This window comes from Gavialis gangeticus, unplaced genomic scaffold (genome assembly GCF_001723915.1).
Source record: "Gavialis gangeticus isolate Ggan-Ray unplaced genomic scaffold, GavGan_comp1, whole genome shotgun sequence".
Taxonomy (NCBI): domain Eukaryota; kingdom Metazoa; phylum Chordata; order Crocodylia; family Gavialidae; genus Gavialis; species Gavialis gangeticus.
In genome coordinates, this window is record NW_017729032.1 from 125,418,753 (window position 1) to 125,445,855 (window position 27,103).

Consider the following 27,103-nt stretch of genomic DNA (forward strand, 5'->3'; position numbering starts at 1 on the left):
TTCCTTGTTTGTCAGCTCCCTGCTTCCACAGCTGTGTAGCAGGGCCTGGACACGGGGTGGGAGGGGAGCCTTGGGCCAGGGGGCAGTGCTGGACTGTCCTGCTCTCCTGCTGCACCAGCCAGGGACCTGGCTTAATTTGTTTGAAAGCCTAGCACGTGTAAACACATATGTGATGCTCCAAAATAAACAAGTTTAAGTTTTATAAGCCTATTTAATTTAATGAGCATTAAAACTCATGGGGAGTGTCCAGATGAGCGTGCACGTGCCTCTTGCAGCATCTCAAACCCCTTTGAGATGCTGCAAGAGGCACGTGCAGGAATGAAAAAACATTCCCTGCACTGCAGGTTTGCAGCACGGGACAAAATTAGACCCCTGGATATCCATGGGTCAAAAAAAACCGCTCTGTCAAGCAGCGGAGCAAGGCAACTTGGGAGGCGCGCCTGAGCCTTATGGAAAATGCAACCTGCTGGCCCGACCCAACCTGATCCAGTCCAGCCCAACACAACCCAGTGTGGCCTGGGCTAGGCCATGCAGCTAGTGTGCGTTTGCACAGGAGTCGCACCTCCTGGAGCCACGCAACCCGCTCCAGTGCAAAGCCAGATTAGCAAGCCACGCCGGGCTGGGCCGGGCCAGGTCCCACCACACACTGCCTCCTTGCAGGCACACCAGGGCAGGCAGTGCTGCCACCAGAGGCAGAACCTGGTGTGGCATGCAGGGACAGCGTGCCAAACCAAGCTGGGTCCTGCAGGCACTGGGGCTACTTGTGCTGCCAGGCCAGGCCGGTTACATGGCAGCAGGACCCGGCTTGGCTCAGCATGCTGTCCCTGCATGCTGCGCTGGGTCCTGCTGCCATGGGACTGGCCCAGCCTGGCAGTGTGAGCAGCCCCAGTTCTGGCATGACCTGGCTTGGTGCAACACGCGGTCCTCGTGAGTAGCACCGGCCACTCCACGCTGTGGGGGAGCTGGCACCAGCAAGCTCAAAGCGCTGAACTTCTGCTGCTGCTGCAGGAGGTAAGTTATGGGCCCTGCGTGGACGGGCTGTGGCCCTGTAGGGTTGCTGGGACCTTGTGGGGGTGGGGGGGCTGTGGCTCTGCAGTGTGCCTGGGACCCTGGGGGGGAGGTGCTATGGCCCTGCAGGGTGCCTGGGACCCTTCAGGGGATAGTGGCTGTGGCCCTGCAGGGGGGAGCTGGGGCCCTGTAAGGGGGGGCAGTCCATGTGCTGTGTGGGGGGAGCTTCACCCTGTGGGGGCCAGGGGACCCACCCCTCCTGTGCAGCCCCCCCACAGGGTCCCCACACACCAAGGGCAGGCAGTTATTTTGGGCAGAGGCCCGCTTCACAAGTTTTGGTGAGCTGTTGAGGGCCACATGGGTAAACCTGCCCCTTGGCAGTTGCCCCACCCCTTGTTTGCCATCTTGGGACCAGAAGTCCTGCCCCCTAGGCCCTGACCTTTGCCACTGGAAGTCCCTCCACTTGCCCTGCCACCCCAAAGTACTCCTTTGGGGAAGATGGCCTTAGAACCAAAAGTTACACTGTGTCACATGGTCTGTGTCATAAAACCCACCCACCCAACACCAGACTGCCCTGCTTGCCATATCTGTTCCAGAATCCCCTGCCCTCATCACACAGTTACATAGAGGTCCTTGTTATAACAACTGCCCAGGTGATTGGGGGAACTTGGTAGGTGTACCAGTAACTGCAGTAGGAGCACTGGGCCGATGTACCTATCAGGGCCCACCCCACCCCAGGCTGTCCATGGCTCCAATGGCAAGCAGTTCCTGACTACAAGGCCTGGACCTGCACAGCAAAGGAAGGAGCCAGCTCTGCCGGTCCTGTTCTGGCTGCAGCAGGCAGTTGCCAGCTGCAAGCCTGGACCTGCATGTGGGGCAAGGAGCCAGCCAGGGCCAGACTGGCAGCACCTGGTTCCCAGCTACAAAGTCAGGACCTCATGGCCAGGCCCATCCCCTCCCAGCAAGGGTTCCTAGCTGCAAGGCAGGGGCTGGTACGCCACAGTGCAGCAGAAGCCAGCCCAGCCTGCCCTTCCCCTCACCAGTGGGCCAGCACCCGGCTCAGCCCCTCCTTATTTGAAGGCCAGCAGAAGCTAGCCCAGCCTCCATTCCCCTCAACAGCACTGGTCACTAGACACCTCCCACAAGCCAGGATCCGGCCTACCCCATCAGGTCCCACATGGTAAAAACTGGCCAACCCGTCCCCCACCCTTCACTGGCACCAGCATGACCTGGCCAATCCCAGGCTGTTCCCTGCTTCCCCCCACAGCACAGGAGAAGCCAGCTGAGGCCAGGTCCCCTCACCAGTGCAGCCCCCTCCAGTGCTGCAGGACCCATCACATCCCAAGCTGCAGGGGGCTCAGCCACAGCTTTCCCTCCCTGATGTTGGCCTGACTGGGCCCGTCCTGTCCCATCCCCTCCCCTCCCCTCCCCTCCCAAGTAGCATGGAGCCAATGCTGGCCCAGCTGCAGCTTCTGCACATGTTGCTGGGGACAGGATGAGCCCAGCCAGAGCAGCATGTGGCTCAGCTGCACCTTCCCCCTACCTGCACCAGCTGGTCCCAAGCAGCAGAAGGCTCCGCTGCTGCTTTTCCTGCTTGGTGCCGATCCAGGTGGGCCTGTCCTGTCCAGAGTGGCATGCGACCAAAGCCGGCTTCCCTACATGCTGCTGAGGACCAGACGAGCCTGGCTGGGTCAGCACTGGCCAGCAGAAGTGGCAGCTGAGCCATGTGCCACTTGGGATGGGACGAGCCTGATTGGTGCGGCAGAGGCTCAGCTGCACCTTCTTCCTACCTGTGCTGGCTGGTCCTGAGCAGCACATGGCTCTGCTGCTGCTTCTGCTGGCTGGTGCTGACCCAGCCGGGCTTGTCCCATCCCCAGCAGCATGTGGGGATGCAGCAGCTAGGATGGCTTTGGCCACATGCCACTTGGGACCCACTGGGCCCAGCTGGCTTGATGCCAGCCTGGAAATGCGGCAGCAGAACCTCCTGCCTCTTGGGACCAGCTGGCTCAGGTAGAGGGAAAGTGCACTGGACCTGCCCTGTCCTGAGCAACACACAACTTGGCCACCGCTTTTCCTGGCCGGTGCCGACCTGGCCAGGCTCATCCTGTCCCTAGCAGCACTTGGGGAAGCTGACTTTGGCCTCATGTCACTTTTCCTGGCTGGTGCTGACCAGGTTGGGCCCAACCCGTCTGGCTAACAGGCTCTGGGATGCTGACCCCTGAACTAACTAATTTAGAGAGTCATCACCTTTTATAAGGGACAGATGTTTTTATAAGCAACAGATTGACAGATGTTATGAGTGGATCTGCAAGGAGCAGGGACTCTAAACAGAAAGCTGTAATGTAAACATAAAGGATAGGGAAGGGAGGTACTGCTGAGAGAGGCAAAGGTGCTAAACAAAGCAGTAAAACCTTAGGGATGTATGGATTATCAAAACTATCTCTGGTAATGAGATGCGAATCAATAATCTCTGTTTATATCAACCTTTTTGAGACTTAAGGCTCCCCTTGTTAAACTCAAACCACTCCTCCATAACTTTTGTGAATTGAGTCACACCCATTGCAAAAGTCAGGCAGGATGTCTGATTAAGGAGGGGTTTAAACCTCCACCCTGGGCTGCACTGACCCAGGCTTTTCCCCGCTTGCTGCTCAAGAGTCAGGAGTGTTCCCAGACCCTAGCCCTGGGCTAGCACTCTGAGGCAAAGAGCCTTTCTCATTAGTTCAAGCTCTTAAACAGCTTTTTCCAAGGAAGGAACAGAAGAACATTACCAGCTGACCTGTTGATTAGCTCCAAAAAGCCCTAAGTGGACACTGTTCTGTCTGCTTGTCCCAGTGAAATTGGAGATGCACACATAGATGCCTCTCAGCATTAGCTAGCATAACACATGCTATTGGTCCATGCTGTGGGAGATGGGAGGGAGGGATCCCTGCTTGAGCAGCGGGGGGGAGGGGGGCTGGAAGGGACCTCGTAAGATCATTGAGTCCAGCCCCCTGCCCAAAGGTTCAAAGGGTCCCAGCAAGATAAGCAACCAAGTGTATCTTAAAAGTGTCCAGAGTAGGTGCTTGCAGCACCTCTGGGGGAGTCTATTCCAGGCCTTGGGGGCTCAGACAGTAAAGAAGTTTTTCCTTATGTCCAGCCTAAAACAGTCTTGCAGGAGTTTGTGACCATTGGACCTCGCCTTCCTTTGGGGTGCTCTGGTGAACAGGAGTTCCCCTAGGTCCTGATGCACACCCCTTATGTACTTATTGGCCGCCACCAAGTCACCCCTGAGTCTGTGCTTCTCCATGCTGAAATGTGCCATGGCTCTCAGCCTCTCTTCATAAGGCCTGTTCTCTTGCCCTCTGATCATGTATGTGGTTCTCTTCTGGACTCTTTCAAGCTTTTCCACGTCCTTCCTGAATTGTGGATCCCAGAATTGGATACAGTACTCCAGCTGAGGCTTCATCAAAGCCAAGTACAGTGGGAGGATGACATCCTGGATCTTGCTTGAGATGCATTGGTAGATGCAAGCCAGAGTTTTGTTCACTTTGCCTGCTGTGGTATCGCATAGTTGGCTCATGTTCATCTTGTGGTCAGTCATGACCCCCAAGTCTCTTTCGGTAGTGACGTTAGCGAGTGTAGCATTGATAAGCCTATAAGTGTGATGTGGGTTGCCCCCCCCCCCCCATATTGAATGGCATCAGGTTTTCATCTGCCCACCTTGCAAGCCTGTTGAGGTTGGCCTGGGTCACCAACCTATCTCTCCTCAAGTGTGGATACTTTTCCCCAAAATTTGGTGCCATCAGTGAACTTGGCCACTCCGTTTCTGACACGAGTGAGGGAAAGTTGATGCTCCATGAATGTGATTTAGTAATATAATTGAATTTCAGTTAAGTTGAAATGAAATTAAAATACCGTAACAATGGAGTTGAAAATGAATAAGATAGAGCAGAACAAAAGCCATTGAATGGTAGGGAGAAAATAAATGAGACGTTCCGATGTTAAAATAAGGGAACAGCCAATGAAATTGGAAGGCGCAGCAAATTAAAACATTTTTAAAGAAAAAATTTTATACACCGTATAATTAGCTGTGGAACTTAATACCACAAGACATTTTTGAGGGCTACAGTTTAATAACATTAAAAAAAAAAGAATAAGGTATTTGTATGGACAATGTTAATATCTGAAGTCATACTTAGTTAAGATTTTTCTTAAGAAACTTAAAGTGCATATTTTAAGATAATGCCAACCACTGACTGACTACTTTCAGGAACAATTGCCCTAATGTAAGATTTCTTATACCTCTCTTGGAAGTACCCGGTACTGGCCACTGTCAGATGTGATTATTAGATTACGTGCATGATCTTGTATATAATCTCTGTGTTTCTTTGTTGACATTTACTGTGGAGATTTAGCATTTAAGGACCCTTTCATCATTTTACTCTCTTGTTAAATATGACGTGGTTATGGGAAATTCCATTCTGAAATTTCCCTTCTTATGATCATGGTGTGCTTTCACATGCAAAGTGTGTGTATGTGATTTTGAGTCATTGATGTAGTAGGAACAAAACCTGAGAAGTACACTGTGGATTGGGTTGTTTGTGAATTCATTTGCATGAAGCACAGGGAATTAAATTACACAGATTAGAGAACATTTGAAATAGTATATAGCGTTCATTCTGCTGCTACTTCTTTTGGATGCAGTTTTATGATGAAAGTGTATATAGATTCCTACAAGCCTCCTACTGTAGCAAGAAACCTCCTTTTTTGCCTGCTCACCCCCATCCAATGTGAAGCTGCTCCATATAGCAAAAGCCCCTTTTGCAGTGTTTGCCCCTTTTTGAGATGCTTTCTCTTTTCCACATTTTCTTCCTTCCTCCCTTTTCTTCTTCTATTTTTTATTTATTTTATTCTTTTATAGAATATAAGGTATACTAATAATAAAAATATATTTTGTAGGTGTTTTATTGGGTGTAAAATAGTATTCTGCATTGGTATGTCTCCCCCTCATTGTATTTGGATTTGGTCTGTTTGTTGTATGTGCCATGGCATTTCACCCTTGTATATTTTTTGCATTTTAACTTTGTAACAAATGTTATTTATATTTAAAAGTAAGTTGTACCATATAACAATGTTAGCAAGGGCGGGAATCAAACTGCTGCCTCCCCGTATTGAGCTGGTCCCTGAGTGAATCATGATTGATTGCGTAACACAGCAGTACAGTAATGAGTTAATGAGCAAGGATTAACACCTAGGAAACCACAGACTAAGGAGAGGAAAGAATCAATACAGAGCAAGGAACTCCTTGAAACTTCACTATTAAAGGTACAGAAGCCCCAGTTTGAACTAATCAATGCTGGAGACTGACTCTTGAGACTGAATACACTCCAATCAACTGCTCCCAGAGCCCTATTCATCACGGCAGTGAATTAATTAAAATTCATCACCGGACTCTCGAGACTGCACATACTCGTGGACGTGACCCCTGGGGCTGACAGCTGCCATCCAGCAGCCACTGAGGGGGACATCCCACAAGGTCAGCAAGCCCTAGATTGGATAAGCCCGAGAACTGGGGAGTCACCAAAGGCTGCCAGAGAGGGATAAAAGGCAGCAAAGAATGACCTCCAGCAGCACCCTCTTTGACCGGACCAGCACCCTGCCTGTCCAGCCAGAAGGACCAGCTGGTGACCCCCTTCTGAAGCAACATCGCACTGAAAGATGCCTCAACTGGCCATCGATGGCAGACTCGAGCGCTTGGGGATAGGTATAGCCAGGAAGAGCAAACACCAACAGCAGATGCTTCCTCAAGCTGATGAAGGGTATTTATATCCAAAAGCTTGCTAAGAAGAATTTTTCCAATTATTTGAGTTGGTCTAATAAAGATATTAGATTTACCCAAAGAACCTTGTCTGCCTATGCCCTTAGACCAGCATGGCTACAACTTACACCCCTGTCACTGTACTTTCTGTATTCATAGTTTAGGCGTTTAAAGGTATCATTCTTTAAGTTTAGATTGCTTTGTGGAAGCCATTGAAATATTAATATCTTGCTTATACTATACTTGCTTATACCCTCTACCTCCCCCATGAAAAATGAAGTTTCTTTTCCATCTAGGAGAACTTTTACAATCTTTGAATTCTTTAAATTCTCCTTAGCCTGAAGAAGGGTGTTTGGACCCAAAAGCTTGGAAAGAAATACATTTTTTTTGCTACTATTTAGTTGATCTAATAAAAGATAATGCCTCTGGCCCAAGAGCTTTGTTTATCTGTGCATATACTATAATCATTTATGTAAATTTGTATAAGATATTCTAGTTTGGATGATATACTTTGTGATATGTAGTTTATAGTGGTATCTAGACAGAAAGCGCATGTATTTTAGAAAATACATGCAAGGTATTAGAGCTAAGGCAGTTAAAGTTGACTTTCCACATATCATGTTAGATACAGCAATTAATAATAAGTCTTCGCCTTTTAAGTATACACATATTATACTTGTAGAAAAGCTAAATGAAAAATGGAGTTTTGGGACCCTCTGGCCAGCACTGAAAAAAGTTTGATGTTCCTCCTTCTCATACTGTGTAATCTCAAATGTGGCTTAAGTTACACAATTTAATTCACGTTTAGATTGATAGTTTTTTCAGTAAACTGCAATTTCAACAATTGTTAATCTCTTCATAAAAAGGAAAATGGAAAAAACATTTCAGCAAGTTATTTGTGTTCTGGATATGCTTCTGTTCCAATTACAGAATTATTTTTGGGTTTCTAAAGGGGTTGCAGAAGCAGTAACTAATTATCATTCAGCAGGATCAGATTTATATCTGTCTAATTATCTAACATAGTTTCTTTAATATTTCATGCATAAATTAAAAAGTGATTAAAAACAACAGAGTTATTTATTAACAACTCTTTTATTTGTATATTTGAATTTACATTTTCAAAAGTTTGGGAGCATTCTGTAAGCTACATCTGGGTTTCTAATTGTTTGTTTTACATTTTTAACATAATAACTATGTTTCCTTTTACCTCTGAATTACAGATAGGTATTACCTCACCTTAATTCCAGTAGAATAAAGTTTCCACCAGGTCATTTTTGTCAATTTTATTTTTGTATGTGCAGTATTTATATTTTGGGAAGTAGGGATTAGGTTATCTTTGAAGGACTTCCAAAATTCATAGGTACTTGGCAGCAAAGTTGCATCACCACCATTCCATTTCTTAGGTTCCTAGCTGTTGCTTCTTGCTTTATAGTCAGTGTTATGGAGAGAGCCAGATTGAGAAGATTTTTTTCCCCAAGTGAAATGACGAAAACCTGGGGTTTTTTTCAACCAGTTACTCAGCATAGTGTGGGTTGCCCTTCTGAGATCATTTGAATATATCTCATCAATTCAGTTCCTTCCCATTGTAGGGCCTTTAGGCACTTTGGTTTCTCCCGTTTGCCTGTGGCGCACAGCTTAGTCTCCTGGGAACCAAAATATTAGCATCTAAGTAAAGTCTTTGGTCTTAATGTAAGGGTGTCTGGGTGAAATTTAATGGTCTGTAATATACAGTAGATAAGTGTAGATATTTTAATAGATTCTTTTGGCCTTAAGCCAGTAGTGCTCACAGTTTGGCCCTGTGGGCCAGAAGATCAGGGTTCTGGCCCACAGGGCCAAACAGGGCTCACAGTTTGGCCCTGTGGGCCAGGGTTGGTCTATGGGCTGGACTGGGCCTTGTGCCTCTCTCACATGCCAGAATCAGGCCCCGCACCACCCCCACATGGCCTCTGCCTAACTGAAACCTGATCCTGGCTGGGCTAGGATATCATAGCCCCCAGGGCCCAATGCCGGCACACGGGCCAGACAGAAGTAGCATGGGACCCTGGGTTCCAGGGCTAGCCAGACAGAGGCAGCTTGAGGCACTGCAGTATTCCTTCCCGGTTGGGATCAAGCCACCCCTGCCCCACTGGGACCAGGCTCTGGGGCCCTGCACCACTCCCACCTCGCCCCTGTGTGCTAGGATTAGGTCCCAAGACACCATGCTTATCTAACATACAGAGACAAGGCCCTGTTGCTTCTCATAGCACCAGGGGATGGATCTGGCCTGCCCTCTGCCCTCCCAACTTCTTTTCCCTGTAGCCCCTCCCCACCTTCCTACTGTCAAACCCTGTTCTCCCTGAACACATGGAAGGAGCATATTTGAAATAATTGACCTTGAAATAAACATGCTTGTAGTAATTGTCACGTAGTACCTATAGACTTAGTTAATCTAGAATTGATACATTTTACCCTTTTTGAAACTGATATAAGTTTAAAACAGGAGCTCCATAAAAACACTTTTAAATAGCACAGTGTTCTGGGGTGGTACGATACCCCCAAGTGGCCACGTGGCTCCTGCTTCTCTGGCCCCAGGTTGCCCTCCCTTTTCTCTCACTTGCTATACCTTCATGTTCTTCTTTAATTCTGGAAAGGGTGGCGCCCAATGCACCTAGAGCAAGCCTTGTTATTTCTCAAACTAGTCTTTATAAAAGGTGGGCCCACTTGGCCCATACATGCCCCCAGAGCACCTGTTGCCTTATGGGCTTTTCATGGCCTATGACCTCCCCACAGTAGTGCCCATGTCTTGCAGCTTATACCAATTAATTATTTTGGTGGGTGCTTAGTCCTAGTCCTATATCTGACCTCCTCAAGCCTCTATGCTCTTGTTCCGTCTCTGCCCCTCTTGGGCTGTAGGTTCACTGGCCCTCTCTCTGCCCCTCTGATTCACCCTCTACAGTTCCTGCCCCTTTGGGCTGTGGGCTACTTTGCCCTCCATAGTGGCTGTGGGGTCCTGGCTTAGTCTCTGCCTCTCTTTGGGCATGGGCCACCTAGCCCTGTCACTGTCCTCCTCAGGCACTGGGCCTCATGGCCCTAAGCTCCCTCCCCCCACCCTCTTTTTCTCTGTCTGTCTGTCTGTGTGTCAACTGCAGTCAAGCACCTGCCCTCTGGCAGGGCTCAAGACAGTCACCTGCTTCTCAGATACCACTGGGACTTCCCTGATAGTCCTGGCCCAAACTGCTGGTCATAACTAACAAAAGAATATGCTGTCTTGGCTATAACACAAATTCTGCACAGTGCCTTCACCCAAACGACACCTGTTCGGCTGACTCGGAGTCGTATTTCCCTCTAAATCAGTAGCATTCTACTTGCCTGTCCCAGGGTAGCCCATGTGTTTGTCAGGAGCTTTCTTGCCTTTCTCCAGCTCTGGAGCTCCTTCCTCTGCGCTCTGCAGATTCAAATGGATCACCCTGGCTTGGGCATAGGGTCTGTAAGCTGCCCCAGCCCTGCCCATCTCTGTATTCCTGGTGGGCATGCACATGCATGTGGTGCCACTTGTGTCCTGCTCTCAGCAGCCCCTTGCAGGCTGGAATGCTGCCCGCCTGCAAAGGGAAACCCATCATTTCCTGTGGATCCCAATGCTGTCCCAAAGTCATGCAACCCAGGACCGGGACTTCAGGTTCCCATTCTGGGACTGTCCTGCCCAATTAGGGATGGGTGGTCACCCTAGCCTGATGGCTGGTCTCCCTAGCAGCTTATATCTGTGGCTGTAGCAGCACCTTTGTCTACTGCAGGTCTCTGCCCTATTACACAAGTAGCTCTGCAGTAGATACTCGTAGTCTCTCGTACTCTTTAACTTCTGACTGTCTGTTTGCTTGCAGCCAGCTTGTTCGGAGTAGTGCTCCTTCAGCTGGTTGCTGGTGTTCACCTTTCCTCAACATGCAGCCCTCTGCCTATGCTGCAGTGTTTCCTTGCTGTTTACCCCATTACAGCCAGCCCTTATTCAGATGCCTGCTGTCTCTCCTGCATTTTTTCTCCTTAAAGTAACAGGAGCCCTGGGCTCCCTGTTACACCTGTACCTTTACACACTGGTTTTAGGACTGATACAGTTCACATGACAATCCAAAACACACCTTTACAGTTGTACCATCTTCTTTCCCATTACAATTATCACACTATGCTCCTGCATGCCTATGCTCCTGTGTGCCTGTCACCATCTTCTGTAACTGTTACAGTCACGCAAAGGACCACCTCTGCTGCCTCCTCTCCAGTCCCCTCCCAACTCCTCCTCCTGATTCCTTAGTCTTTTTCACTTGTCACATATATATAGAACAAGTTATTTTTAATTTTTAAGGAAAATTTCTCTTGTCCCAAGTCAAATCAACCAAACCAAATCAATTCCAAATCTGTGAGTCATTCAAGAACTATATGTGGCCCTACTACTGGCAATCATCCTCCACCCCTGCCTCAGGCTTCAGATGCTTCCAAATCCTTTAGCAGGCATCCTACATGCAGGCCCAAGCCCAGAGGCTTGGAGGTCAGATGCCCCCGAGTTTCACCTGACCTCAGCCGTATAGCCAAAGGAGCCAGCTAGGGAGGAGTCTCCCATTTCCATAAAGTCAGTGTATAGCCAAGATCTTCCCAGTGGAAGTGAAATTGGAAGGCTAACTATCCCTTACTTTGGTCAAGGTACTACTCACTGCCAAAGAAGTGGCTTTCCTCTGCACCTAGCAGAGCCACCTTTGTGGTCATGGTGATGCATGATGTTAGGCCAAAGCCAAAGGGCTCATGTTTTACCATATAATTAATTGGGGTGGGCCCCAGCAGAGTCAACAGCATTTCAAGTCATGGGGACCCTGTAGCTCAGAACTGGTCAGTAAGTGTGTGTACTCCTGATACCCTCCAAAAAGGAGCCATGTACTAATTAGCCCTGCCTCTCATGACTGGAACCAGGTGTTCTTGTTATGAGTTCTGGGATTCTCCAAAAATTTATATGCAGATGAGGCATAAGGCAACCTGGTCTAGCTCCACCTCATGAAGGACAGGACCTCACCAATCATATGTGCCAGATTGAGGGAGGGGCTGACAGAGGGATTCAGGTTGAACTGTTTGGGGCCCTGTTTGGTGGTGCTTGCCAGAATTTAAGGCTGGTGAAGAAACAGGAATCATTAGACATGGGAAAGAAAGGTACAGCTCACCTGTTGGAATGAAGAGGAATTTGGAAGGTATTCAATGTAGTAGCTCACTATGACTTGAAAGAGTCATTGCTGAGGGGCACTGTACTCGGTATGCACCAGCATACATTTTACTCAGATGGGTTGCACTAACCTATCCTTGTAGTAGGCTCAGGGAAACAACATGTATCTGGGTCTGTGAAGGCAGTTTTCTTTAAGCACTCCCAGGGATAACTGTTCTTTTGGCATGGTTTAGTACCCACCAAGGTGTTGGGGTTTAAAGCCCACTTTATGGAAATGGGTGGCTCCTCCCTAGCTTGCTTCTATGGCCTGTGGCTCAGGGCAGGTGAAACTTGGGGACATCCTACATGTAGGATGCCTGCCAAAAGATGCTGGAAATATCTGAAGCCCCTGGTGGGGGTGGAGGATGTTTGCTGGTTGTAGGGCCACATATGGTTCTAGACTGACTCGTGGATTTGGAGTTGATTTGGCTGATTTGGCTTGAAACACAAAATTTTTTTTAAAAAAAAATGTAGGTGCAGCATGTTTGCCCAGCATAGGCTATGTGTTTATAGTTATGCTCCAAGTTGGGTGCATTTAATCAGCTTCATATTTGATTTTCATTACTAAACACATGGGCTAGGAACAAATGTTATACATAAGCCAGTTAAGTATAGTTGGAGGGAGAAGTCAGACAAGCTTTCAGGCACAAAGTGCTCTTCCTCAGGTCTGGTAACTTTGTGCCTGAAAGCTTGTTTAATATCTCTCCCAACTATACAGTTAGGGTTTTTGGTGTTACCTTTTATTTGATTATCTCCAGGACCATCTTGGCTACAACAACACTCCAGTCTTCCTACTTCTTGATGCAAATGGAAAAGACTTATTCTATCACAAGACAGTGCGACTTTTTTCCTTTTGCTGATTCATTTATTTTTAAATAAAAACTTTTCCCGTTACAGGTAGATTAAAAATTCTGTCACAGTTCCAGCCCTGAGCCTCACTCTTAACCTCACAGAATGGGAAGATTTAGTTTATTTTGCTCTTCACTTCTTTCATACACAGTTAGCTAGTGCTGAAGATTCACTATTTAGGTGTTTGTTTGTGGGTCTATTGCACAATACCTCATTGTTTATCTAAGTCAATCACCATCTTTTTTGCGTGGTCCCTTGCCTTTGTAATAAAAACCGTAGAGATCCACCTTGTAGAGTAACTGAATCTCTGATCTACCTAGCTTTCTGCCTGACTTCAGACTAACATGGCTAACTACCAGTACTTCTGTCTTTTGAAAATCATATATTACACTTTGGATTTCAGTTATATACTGGCAATGTTGATAAGATTAGGCCTCAAAGTATATAGATATATTTAAGGCAATCTTGCTCATCTGTATTTTGCTAAGTAAAATGTACTTAATGTTAAAGGACAGATACATCAACAAAGAGAGAAATTTTAAAAATTGGTAGAAATGATCTAGAATAATACAATTAACATTTTTATGTTTAAGAAACTAGGAACAATATTTAATATTTGAAATTAGCTGTGGAGTGAGATGTTTGGAAACCATTCCTGTTAACTGGTTATATTATTTTCTTTTTCTTTTCACAGTTTGGGTCCTCTGTTTGCTCTGTTTGTGCCATTTTATTGCTCCATTCCAAGAGTGCAAGTGACACAAATATTAGGTCACTTATCCATCACAAACAAAACTTTGGTCTATATACTGGGTTTACAGGTATAGTATGTGCTTAATTTGTTCACTTTTCACTTAATTAATAATTTAGCAGTTACCAGTAATAATTTCATATACTCTTCAACTTCGTAATGTTGTACCTGTAAATATAGCCCTATGGGCTAAAGTGCCACTTAACACATGTGGAGTGTATATTTAAGACAAACACTTCTAAACTCCAAGGGCATTCTCTAACAGAAGCAGAAACTGAGTTAGTATACAAGATCGCTTTTGTTTAATTATCTTCGGGCTCTGTTGTTCTTCAGGAAAAGCTATAAAGTACAAGTTCTGTAATAGGTTATATTGGTTAAACGTTTTACTTTCATGAAATTAGTCATAACTGAGTCACAGAATCAACAAATATCTATCCTGATTTTTCTGATTTCTTTTTTCCTTTTTTCTACTCTTATTTTATTAGTTAATACATTATCACAAGAAGCCATTAAGAATATAGTATTATTTTATAGCAAGATTCTGTTGATGTTTGACATCAGTCAGGATTTGATTGGATTACATCTTGGTAGTGATATTTTATTCTCATATACAGCATTACCATCTGACAATAACACTTTTTAAAATCATGATGTGAAAAACAACATCATATAGGACCACATGGAAAATTAAGGGCCAAATATTATATATGTGGTACATGGAACGAAGTGTCCACCAAAGATTTACGAATGAGTGGGTACTTCTCTCATTTTCCATTGTGAATTATGAAATCCAATGAGAAGATCTGTTAATTTGTGTATATTATATAAGACATTAAATATTGCCAAAATTACCAATGAAAAATAATAAAATGAATAAAGTATGCTTAAATGTATTTTCAAATGACCAGTTTCAGAACACTGACTTATGCCTGCTTCTCTAACAATCTACTCTTCATGCTTTTTGTCACTGAGCACTGGGTGTTTTATCTGTGACCTGTTTGAGCACTTCATTCTCTTTTAATGTCTCTGAATACTTAGCTGTTTCCCTCAAAGCCATCATGGAGCTCATCTCTTTTTATTTAAAAAAAAGACCCCAAATTTTCCCGTCGAGTGTTTTCCCACCTGGATCATCATCTTTCGATTACTTACTCTTCCTCCTTAGTAACAGGTTATTACTATTACTAGTCACTCTATCTCTACTGGATCTTTCCTTGTTTTGCGCAGAACTACTGTCACACACACGTTGTAGGTTACTTGTTTGCCTATGAACTGTGACTCACCTCAGATCATTCCTTCCGCAGACAGATACTGTAGAAAGTGGTCTTATGATTCTGGTCACAAAGATGGAAAAACATAATACGCTTGACAGCTGTCCCACAGATCAACTTCCTTAAACAGTTTATCTGATTTTTTTTTTTCAGGTTATTCTCTGGTCTCAAGGGGATTTATCACCTGTACCTTAACTGAAATTGTGCATCTCTTTCTTGTCTGGTTCAGCTCTTGTAGACTCACTCCACCCCCTCTCTCTTGCTCTCCACATCAAGAGTTTCCCAAGAGAAGGGAAATACATTTTTGTCTTAAGTTATGACATGCTGTCTGGGCCCTCCCCAACTGCACACTTCAGAATTGTTCATGTAACTTGTGCTGCCTCTTGGAAGTCTTTTCCTGCTTTCCCTGACCTGCTGAGCCACTTCCTTTCTTTTAATCCATTTTTTAAAACTTGTTTTTCCTTATAGGATATAGCTGACTTCCTGCAAAGCATATTGTTGTACTTAATAATGCAATATGAAAATAAATTGCATGAATATATTGTAGAAAAGGAATAGCTGTCAGATTTATCATGTTTTTCTATCTCTTGTTGTTCTGGAGTGGGGTCATGGCTAATATGAAACTGAGGTTATGCAAAAATGTGTGGGCCTGATCATTTCCTTCGACGTAGTAGATAGAAATCCTGTACACTAGTAGAGAACAGTAAATCAGCCCTTTGAGTTGAATTACCACCTGTGTAAGAACAATTAGCAGTTTTTAAAATCATAGATTCATATAGATTCATAGAAGTAGGGTCAGAAGGGACCTTGTAGATCTTCCAGTCCGACTCCCTGCCCTGGGCAGGAGAGAAAACGGGGCTCAAATGACTCCAGCCAGGTAGATGTCAAGCCTTCTCTTAAAGACCACCCCAGGTAGGAGCCATCACCACTTCCCTTGGAAGTTGGTTCCAGATCCTAGCCGCCCTGACTGTGAAGTAGTGCCTTTGGATGTCTAGTTTAAACCTACTCTCTAACATTACTTTTATCTTCTAGCTCTTAACCTCTGGTTCCTACATCTGGATTGTAGCCTTAAGTGGACTGGTAAGTGTTACTGTTTCAAAAATCGTGTGATATTTGAAGCACTTTGACATTTTTATGTTGCAGCATATTTAAGCTCTTAAAATAACAGATCATTAAATAACAGCCCATTGTAACAAGAGAAATTCACATTCTAGCCTTGCATGCAAAACTCCTAAGGCACTGGCTAGCAGAAGATAAAGACAGACCGACAACAGTAGTGTCTTCCTTTATGAAGAGATAACCAACTATATGCTGACTAAAATTTGCAGGTTGCTAACATTTAACTCAGTGGGTGTAGTTTTGGATGCACATTACAATGAATATTCTGAATACAGTAGAACATTAATTCTAATATAATGTTTGTTATATACTTTATCCTTTATTCCCACAAGTGTTTTATTCCTGTTGATTTTAACAGATGCTATATTTTCATTTTAAAAGCAGTCTTTGACTTATAATGACACAAATTGATGTTTTCCTGTCCTTGCAGGATGTGTGTAGAATAGGGGTGGGCAAAATATAGCCCATGGGCTGGATTCAGGCTGCCAAGAGATTTTATGCAGCCTCTGGTGGGTCCTTCAGCCCCAGGCTCAGGGGGTAGTCCAGGCCATGGTGTGTGCAGCTGTTCCCACCACCCTGGGCATGCAGCTGGGTTGGCGTGGCACGCCAGCCAAACTCACTTCCTGGTGGCAGCAGCTCCTTCCAGCTGCCATTGCTAGGCCTGGCCACACTGTCTGGGTATATCTGCCCATTCACCTGCCACTCACTGCTGGCGGTGAGCACCAAATAGAGCAAATGGGTGAGGTTTCCTTAGAGACTGGCCCAGGACCCTCACAGGCAAGGCATGCTTGGCTGGGTTCAGACTGCAGGTAGGTGGGGAGTAGAGTCCTGGAGCAGCACAGGCAGGCAGGGCCGGGGCTGGGATCATGGGGCAGTGTGGGGCAGGGCTCAGAGCAGACTGAAGCTCTGCCCTAGGACCTGGCCCCAAGCTGTCACCACCCTACAATCCCAGGCCCAGCCCTGCCTTCCCATCCTGCTCCCAGATGCCACTCCCTGCCCACTTGTGGGCCCCATCCCATCCACCCAACTGAATGTGCCCTGCCTATACAGTGTCCCAGATCACTCTCAATGGAAACCCTGCCCTTCCACCTGCTCCAGTAATCTACCACTGAAGGAGTTTTGGTGACCTTTTGTGAGCAGGGCTGGGTGTTGACCTGGCTTGCAACAGCTCACCAAAACTCCCTAAGTGGCCCTCCAGCCCAAATAATCACCCATCTCTGGTGTGGAACAACCATGGTGCTCTGTAGCAACAGCAAGAAGGTGTGACATTTTTTTACTTTACTCAGTTGAATAAGGTGTGATTTCTGCCTCTCTCTTTTGTGCAGTTTAGTTGAAACATTTGAAATATCAATACGGTTTGCGCTGTTTGAGGTGTGATTTTTTTTTTTTGATCGGCTTTCACTTTTTTCCTCCAAGAAATGAGACACTGAAATGTTTCTGCCAAATTTCTGTGTCCTTGGAATTCGGTTAAGGAGATTACAGCTCCAGATCTCTGGGCCCAAAATCTTAGTTTTGTTAGACTGTCTGGAAGTAGTCAGCTCTCCTGAAGCTAAGCAGTGTTAATTTACAGTAAGCATTCTAAATTATGCCCGTTGCAAATAGGATCAATAATATACCATGAATTATTCCCATATAGAGTTCCTATCTGAACTGTAAAGTGACTTGTAAGCACAGATCTAAAGGCTCTCTAAAGGAGATGTTACTATTGTAGTCCACTACAGTATTTCACCATTTCTGAGGATTATGTCAAAATAAGCTGTGAGCCAGTAGAATGACTGCCAGAAACAAATACAGTAACAGGCAGTGAAATCCATTCAGCAGTTCAATATTTGTATAATATAAATTAAAACCAGGTTACTAAGAAAAATGAATAACTAAATTTCTCTGGCCTGAAAGTCAGCCCAACCCTCAGAGATTGGGTGAAGATCTGTGACTTTCTGTGACTTCCTCCAAATATTTTACTCTTCCTGTTACCAGTCCTTCCTGTTGCACAGGTGTTCAGGGGAGAGGCAACAGAAGCTGAATTTAACCTCTTGTATACAGGATTGTAGGCGTGTCCTGACATTCCGTCAGACATAACTTGTAGGAAAGTTTCTTCCTCAAATGTTTTTAGAAATACATTATGTCAGTATTTACCAAAAATAGCCATTTTTCTCCAAAATTGCACAGTTAAAACATGAAACCTAGTTTACTTATTTGGTTGAAATTCATTTTCAGAAACAAAATATTTTTAGAATATTTTACATGTTCATCTCTCCCTCATTTATAATGACTCCGTAACATTGAGTTGAACATTCATTGCTTTTCAGTAAATGTTTCAAAATATTATTCAGGTTTTACCTGATTTATGGCTAAGAAACAGCTCATTAGTACAAGTTGATATTTTCTAATTCTAGATATTTTTGCAAAAAGTAAGGCATATGCAGAAGATGAACATCATAGCACTGATCACAAGATCAGTGTTGCAATTCAGAAGACAAGTACATGTTATAAATTCCAACCATCTCTTGTGTAGCAGAATCATCATGCCTATAAATATAACTAGTGACTTCCTTTTTCTATATAAATTGGAATGGGGGAACAGTTGAGGGAGTAAGATGTTATTGCTTGTTGAATGTTTTAAAATCTGCATCTACAGTGGTTCATAATGTGCCTTTTAGCAATGGAAAATATAGATACTTTATAATATATATTTTCATATTTCTTCAAGGTATCTAATGTTTCATTTTTTTAACTATTTATTTGTGTATTTGACCACTGGTATTGCTCTTGCTCTTATACAAGTGATAATCATCACTCTGGGTCAGATTTTCCAGTACTGTTAGGCAGAATTGCCCATCCAGAATTCCCATGTGTATTTAGATGTTTACAGTGAACAAGTGAGCAATGTGTTGTTGGTCATTTATAAAGGTAATACATTTGAGTGTCCAGTTGCATTAAATAACACAAATTAGGTATTCATGCTGTGCTGTTCTGAATTCTTCCTTTCATCAAACTTCTGCTCATGTTGAACATCAAAATGTATTCTACCATTTCTGAAGTTTTCCAAACATAATTTCTCCAATTTGTTTTTGTAATGCTTTCTGTTTAAGCTGATTTAGTTCACTTGCGGTTTATATTTGATCTTTAAGGTATAGCTGATGCAGTTAGACTGAGTTGAAGTAGACTACTTTGGTTTGAAGTGGAGCAGAGGAGGATATTGCTTCATAAGTCACTATCCCCTGCTTGTAGATTTATGTGGCAACGCCTAGGCAGAAAGTTGTAAAACCTTCTTCTTTGTTCACTCCTGGTGACTTAAGAGGGACCCATCCATGACAAAAATATATGCATCTACAAATATGTATTGATATAACCTGTCTAGGTGTTGGAACATTTTTTGAAAATTCCTGGTACAGAGTAAAATTGTTCTCAGCTCATTAGCAGTAGAATCAATGTTTATGTACCACATCCTTGTGAAGAGGTTATGTGTTCTACCATAAGAATCATGAAACTTTTGTTTTATCTTTGCCTTTAAGTAGGTCTTTGCTTAACTTGTGTCAGTATGAAACATGTATAAAGGGCAACTTTTTTATGCTGTATGATGCAAAGAAAGTTTTTCTTAATACTGTTGCTTAACATTTACTATTAAAATAACTTTTGCTTACCCCTCTCATATACCAATATAGGTGCCTTAATTTTAGCTATTAAGATAGATTGCTGTGGAAATAATGACATTACTAAATTTAATAGAAGATTCTGTGCAAGCAGTGGATGTAGAAAAATATTGGGGAAAAAACCTACACGATGCTGATTTAAATATTTATTTTTTAATATTTCTTTCATGGATCTAACTTTGATTTAATTTCTTGTACTTGAATTTATCAGGCATACATTACATACGAAAATTCTCATGCTGTGGGTTAGAACTGAAAAAATCCCTTTTTGATCCTCCAGTTTTATATAAAAACAAACTACTTTATGGATAGACAAGCCTAACTATAGTTTCTTTATATTATAAAATTAGGGAACTGCAAGTTACAGAAACTGATGCATCATACACATACTTTCAACTGTACAAAAATAGACTTGGGCTTTGTTATAGTTACTTTCAGACAGTGAATCTGAGGGCGTTGTTGCATGTTACACTGTGAGGTGCACAAATGTTGATTGGCTTAGTACTAGCTTGCAGTCAGACAGGGTTCATTAGGTAAGTATGATATAGTTTATTCAACTTGAGTTACACATCTGCAGGGAGTGGGCACACCTTAATGGTTCAGGAGCTGGGTTATGCAGATCAAGAAATAATCATGCCTGGAGTGGTGTAACTTTGAGCCACATAGTGAGTGCTTTAAATCATTTAATGTGTGGACAATCCAGGGGTTAAAAGCTGCTGTAGCCCCTCAAAATTAATGTATAACAAGGCCCTACAAGACTTTTGAGAGCACTTCATTGCTCAACCGAATACCTTGGAAATAAAATTATGTTTAAGTGGGCTTCCCATAAACTATCAAAGCTCCTTAGAATGGCCTGTCTGATTTTTCACTTCATTAATCATACCGTGGCAGGACACCTTTGGTGCCTACCACTTTAAGGGGCTTAGGCAGGCTGTGAAGCATCCAGCAGGTACAGTTAGGCCCAATTAGCTCATCACATGACCACAAGGGGGCCACCGGATTGGATGAGGGCTGGGCAGCCAGGGTATAAACCCAGACCCTAGTAGCTGAGCTGGCAGTTACATGTAGCTGCGGACTGCAGCTCCCAGAACATCCTGGAGGTTAGGGTAGGAATTATGGGGATGGAGGATTTTTCTGGTCCTGGGTAAGACCTGAAACTGCACCCTGCTGAGGTTGGATGGTGTGGTGGGGCTGCCTGTGGTGGAACAGTCTCCAGGAAATGCTACACCTGTGCCTCTTCAATGAAAGGTGAGGTTGGGGTCCCATATAGCCTCAGCCCCTGCTGCCTTGTGGGTACCCCATGGAGGGGAAAGGCTAAAGGAGCACACCACAACAGGGCCCAGGTCCAGTGAGTGGGGCATGAGGCAGGGTCGAAGCCCATAAGGTGGCTGAAGGGGTGTGAGACCCAGGAGCCTGCTGAGGTGGTGGAGTTGTGGCCCCAGTGAAGGTGGCAGAGAGGCCAAGGTACATCTGAGGACATCTGAGGCCAAATGTTGGTTGGTAGCTGAGTATAGCCCAACTAAGGGACATGGGGAGTTGGAAGTGATTTTTTATGTCCTCTGCGAGGAATGGGACATGGTGTAAGGGGAAGTTTGGAGCCGTGTATTTCGCCCTTGGCATCAGGACAACCAAATGGGCAGCCTCCTGCATATAACCCCTATTTTTGGAAGCATCAAAGAGGTGGCAGGAGAGGCAGGGCGGACTGCCCTAGACAGATGGGTGGGCTGATGTTATGACCAGCATCGACATGGTGCCTTGTCACACATACACAAGTAAAACCATCGCCAAAATTGATTATTCTGATTGCCTAACATTTCTAATTGTTACACTTTTCCAGGATTAAAATTTGAGGGGCATGTCCAAGCTCATTCAGTCATCACATAGTTCATGTTTTCAGGATTCCTTTTATCTATGGTGGAAGGGCAGTATTTTGAAGAAAACTGAATGTTTCAGATTTTCTTCCTTTTTTGTGGTTGTAGTATTGAAACATCTATTTTTATACCCAATGAGCATGTTCAGGTGTCTTTTTCACAGTTTGCTTTTTAAACCGTCTATATTGCACTCATCTCAAAATTCAGGATAGCTGGTCTCTCTGAGTTATCTCTCAGGTCTTGTTCAAACTGACAGAATAGGACATCTAATTTTAAGGATTCTTAATTTCTCAAGAACTGAACTTCAAACTTGACTTACTCTACTAGACCTACTCTACTAGAAGTTGAAAAGCAACCCTGCTCTGAAGTCTCTGTATGCTGCATTATAAATGACTAGGCATAACATTATTTGAGAAATTACAGTTTGTATTGTAACATGTATTTTGTATATTAGAAAAAAAGATGTTAAAAAACCCCTTATTTGAAGGAAGGGGTGGGCAAAGTATAGCCTGCAGACTAGATCCAGCCTTCTAAGAGATTTTTTCTGGCCCACAGCAGCCCCCTTGGCCTTGTCTGGCTCAGGTAGTGGGAGGATGGGGGGAGGCATGGAGGATGGGGGGAGGCATGGGTGGCCAGTTCCACTGCCCCAGGCGCACAATGGAGCTGGGGTGGTGTGGTGGCCAGACTTGTTTCCTGGCAACCCCTGCAGCCGTGGTTCCTTCCAGTTGCCACTGCCAGTCTCTGCCACTGCCTCTGGAGGTACTGAACAGAACAGATAGGCAGAGTCTCCATAGAGCCCAGCCCCAGGACCTGTGAGGGCAGGGTGTGTGGCCAGGCAAATGGGATGGTTCTCCGGGTGGCTGAAGAACGGCGACTGGGAGCAGGATGGGTGGATGGGGCAGGAGCAGGAATCAGGTTTGGGACCACAGCGCGGAGACAGCATGGGGCTGGGGCCTGGGGCAGAGCCACAGTTCGCTGCCCACACACCCCTGCAACACGCACTGGTTCTGCAGGCAGGGGCATGCGGGGAGCAGATTGCGGCTCTGCTCCAGGCCCCAGCCCCATGCTGTCACCACCCTGTGATAATGATCCCAGCCCTGGCCCTATGTGCATATCCTGCTCCTGGATGCTGCTCACCACCTGCCCGCAGCCCCATTCCATCCACCTGGATGAACTCACCTTGCCCACAGCGTTCCTGGCCAGTCTCCATGGAGACTCTGGGATCATTGGGTGATTACATTGTAGGGCTGGGGTCTTGGGCAGAGCTGTGATCTTCTCCCTGCACACCCCTTCCTGCAAAACCAGTGCCTGTTGCAGGGTCATGTCAAGAGCAGATTACTGCTCTGCCGCAGGCCCCAGCCACATGCTGTCACCATCCTGTGATACTGATCTCAGCCCTGGCCCCATGTGCATATCCCACTCCTAGATGCTGCTTCCCATCTGCCCGCAGCCCCATCTCACCCATGGGGGTTCTGGGTGGTCTCATGGAGACCCTGGGATCACTGGGCAGTGACAGTGCGGGGCCAGGGCCTAAGGCAGACCTGTGATCTACTCCCTGCATACCCCTGCCTGCAAAACCAGCGCCCATCATAGAGTCATGCCAGGCACTGCTCTGCCCCAGGCCCTTGCCATGTGCTGTCACCACTCAGTGATCTCAGTACTAGTTTCAGCTCTGCCTCCATGACCTACTCCTGGATGCCACTTCTCAGATGCCTGTGGCCCCATCCCATCCACATAACTGAGTGTGGAACAGAGTCACTTAGGGAGTTTTTGTGAACTGTTACGGGTGGGGAAGGGTGCTGACCCAGCCCATGACAACTCATCAAAACTCTCTAAGTGGTCCTGTAGCTCTAATAATTGTCTACTTTGTCTTAAGGCATAAGCACAAGGGGACAGTTAAGATTGAAAGTTCAGATAATATTGAAAACTCAGTTTTAACCACTTTTCCTGGATTCTGAGTGCTTAATTCTCATCCTTAATATTGCATAATAGTATCTTATCCTTTGACTGAGTGTCAATATACACAACCTCACTGGATGTTCATTCACCCTAGGCTCTTGGTGGAAGAAATACTGTCATAGTAGTATCTGTGAAGTACCTTAAAGCCCACTACCAAGTGGATAAAAGACAGTGTGCACTTTTGCTCTTACTTCCTTTCACCTGCTTGGGTAATGTTGAAGCATTGTCTCGTGTTCAGAGGCCTTTGGTCTTTGATAGTGCAGTTAACACATGCTTGCAGTCTCCTTTAGTGCCACACAGACCATTTTCTCTCTTTGACAACTGCCTGGCCCACTTGCAGTTTTCATAGACCTTTGGATCAGTGTGTACTTTTGTATCAGTGGCAGCAAACAGATAATGTCCAAATCCCTGTTTCCTGTTCCTTTTTTTCATAAGATTCTGTTTCAGCAGGAGGTACTCTCCATGCTAGCCGTGGGAACAGTAAGAAAAAAGTTTTTCCTCCTCCCTTCCCTCCTGTCTCTGCTCTCACCCCATATCTCTGTGGAAAGAGATTCGATACTTACTTTCTGATTGCAGAAAAGAAGGGGAAAGATCACTCTCCATTTGTACCTAATAAAATTCAAGATGGTAACTATACCAGGCGAGGTGGGGGGGAACGTCCTAGGGTTGCCGTGCTCTCCCCTAGCGCCCCCTACCAAGTTTGGGTTAAAGCACCCTCATTCTCGCCCGCCATGTCTTGATCTTGTAAAAAGATTCTGGAGGTTACCTCTTGTCCTCCTGGTCACGGTTCCTGCTACCCTGAGCCTTGTTTATATAATGGGGTCCAAGCACCCCAGCCTTATGGGCTATGCGTGGCTCCAACCACCCCTGTACCACACCCCAAGCCTTGCAGATCGACCAGATGTTGTTCGGTCTTAGCCACAGCCCTTTTCACTCTCGGCGTCCTCTGGTGCTCGGGCTCCCTGTGGCCCTTGTCACTCTGGGTGCCCCCTTTGCTCTGGGACTTCTCACGCTGCCCACGCTTGGGGCTGGGGCTCCCACTCTATCGTGGCTCCCCTATGAGGCCTCCTCCATCCCCTAGCCTCACCCAGTCCTCCAGTCAAACAGTAAACAAAACAGAAGCCCCTTGGCTGTAACATAACTCTAAGCCATCTGGCTCCAACCTTTCTTGCACCACATCAGAGATAGTTTCATAGTTTCTAGGGTCGGAAGGGACCTGAGCAGATCATCGAGTCCGACCCCCTGCCATGGCAGGAAAGAGTACTGGGGTCAAACGACCCCAGCAAGGTGTACATCTAGCTGATGTATGTGTAAGTGCAGGTGGGGTGTGGGCCAGGATGACAGCCCTGACTCTCAAGGGGATGCATGCACACAGCTCTGGTGAGAAGGCAGGTCCAGCAAGTCTACAGCTGGTAGGGAAGTGTTGGATGAAACTTTTGGAGGGGTTGCGGGGGGGAGAGAAGAGGAAAGAGTTAAAAAAAGAAGATATATCAAAGCAAAAGACTTGCCATGGGAGCCTGTTCTCAATAATGGTTGCTGGGAAGGTTGTCCAGGGCCAAGGCAGAATTTCCCAGAGCCACGGTCAGGGCACTTCCCTGGAACATGGAAGACCCAGGTTCAAGTTCCTTTTCTGTGTGGTACAGGGACTTGACCTCACCAGCCAGGGAGTGGACTGCATGGACTGGCTCCCAGCCAAGGCATCTCATAACTGCACTGCCAAGTGGCTGTCTCACTCTCACAATGAACAGGCTAGGAAAGCTCTACCTCAATGTTAACTCCCCTATGCTAGGAGAATCCAAATGAGGGGAGACGAGGGGCAGTCTCCACTCCTGTTTGCTGCCAGGGCAAAGAACAAGTCCTGCTGCATAGTGCAGATATGGGCTAAAAATTAGACTGGTTTATCCAATCTTGCCCACCTGCAAAACATTTGTGGTGCAGGTAAAGGGCCTTGGACAAGATATCTCTCTTCAGGGGAGGGAGTGGCACCCAGAGATCATGAGGATGACCACATTTGAGCTGGGCCTGAATTGGAATACTGCATCCAAATACTCAACAAACTGTATAGATGACCCTTCAAGACCTGGACCCTATTAAAGTTCACATTTCCCAAGCAGGCCTGAAAGGGGTCAAACTGGAAGTGAAACCCCCTACTTCACAATACTGCTTTCAGTTTTAGTAGTTACCAGAGTGTGCAAAACTATATCCACATGCAAGGGGTGTGACTTTGGCCCAGATGAACCAAACCAACCAGAATCCAGCACCTGGACCTGTTCTCCAGAGCCCAGTCTATTTCAAAACATAAGCAGTGATCTACTGGGTCAGACCAGTGATCCGTCTAGCTCAGCACTCTGCCACTGACTGTGGCAAGTAGTAGATGGTTTAGAGCAGGGGTGGGCAATTATTTCAGTTGGTGGGCCACTTAATGAATGTTGGTGAGCTGTTGAGGGCCACGCGCAAAAAAATCTTTCAGAAGGTATCATTTTAACAGATTACAGATAAAAAACAGATTGTGTACTAAAAAATCAAACATCTACTATAACTTTAATATTATTTTAAAGAATAATATTTGTCTTGGTAGTTTTTTGAGTAGTATATATAGAGGCAATTGTATTATAGCTCAAAATAAAGTTTTACTCTTGTATATTGTGTGTGTATGGGTGTGAGGGGGTGGGTTGTGGCTGGGGTGGGCTCTGTGTGTGAGTGGCTGAGCGAGTGGTGGCAGGGGTGTGCCCATGTGCATAGGGGGCTGCCCAGGCACTAGGTCCAGGGAGCTGGCCAGGGCTGGAGGTGGGCAGTGGGATATGGGTTGCGTACAGCAGAGCAGAGCTTCACCAGGCAATACAGGTACAGGTGCGTCTGCCCCCCACCAAACCAGCCCACAGCTGTCCCCATGGTGCTCTGAATGAGGTTGAGCCCAACCCACTGTCATCCAGGGCAGCCCATGCCACACTTCCACCCACACCTGCCTCATGCCGCTCACAACACTGCACTGGTCCTGGCCATCGGCAGCATGCACAAGTTCCTGGGTGGCTGCTGCTGCAACCACCTGGGCACTGATTGGCTCCCTCCATCTCCAGTGGCTCCTCCTCCTTTTCCTCTTCCTGCCCCTGCTGCACCGCTCCAGGCAACAGACAATGTGGGAAAGCCATGGGGACATGTGCCAGGCAGGGATGCCCAGCCAGGCCAGGGGGAAGCTGCAGCCAATGGGCTCCTGAGGTCAAGGCATTCAATTTGATGCAATCCTTGAGTTTAAGATCCAGTCTTAGGTTTCTTGTACACACCACAGGGGTTTATCCCGGCTCAGTATTCACTCCAGCAGAGTTCCTTCCTCCTAGGTTGCCAGCAGGGAATTGCCTGCCTGACCTCAGCCTGGGAGTTATATATAAGAGCCAGGCCCTTCCCCTGGTTACCCTGGCAACCAGCAGCTGGGCTCCCTACTTACTGATTCACCAGTAGCAGGCACCTCAGTGCCCTGCTACAGTAACCTTGGCAGCTGTAATACCATCGCTGCTGGAGGGACTTATTCACATGTCTTGACTTCCAGACTCCTCACACAGGAAATACTTCAGGTTTGTGTTAGGACAAAACTGTTTTCAGTACCAGATTCTCCCTTTCACCT

At 45.9% G+C, this 27,103-nt stretch overlaps 1 protein-coding gene across 1 annotated transcript in view; it reads left to right on the forward strand.

The window, feature by feature from the left end:
- Positions 1-27,103, forward strand: part of UBAC2 (UBA domain containing 2) — a 222,902-nt gene that overhangs the window by 126,549 nt on the left and 69,250 nt on the right. The window contains exons 5-6 of the mRNA XM_019524275.1: positions 13,561-13,684; positions 15,915-15,962. Coding sequence (XP_019379820.1) covers positions 13,561-13,684; positions 15,915-15,962 — 172 coding nt within the window. The remainder of the gene's footprint in view (positions 1-13,560; positions 13,685-15,914; positions 15,963-27,103) is intronic.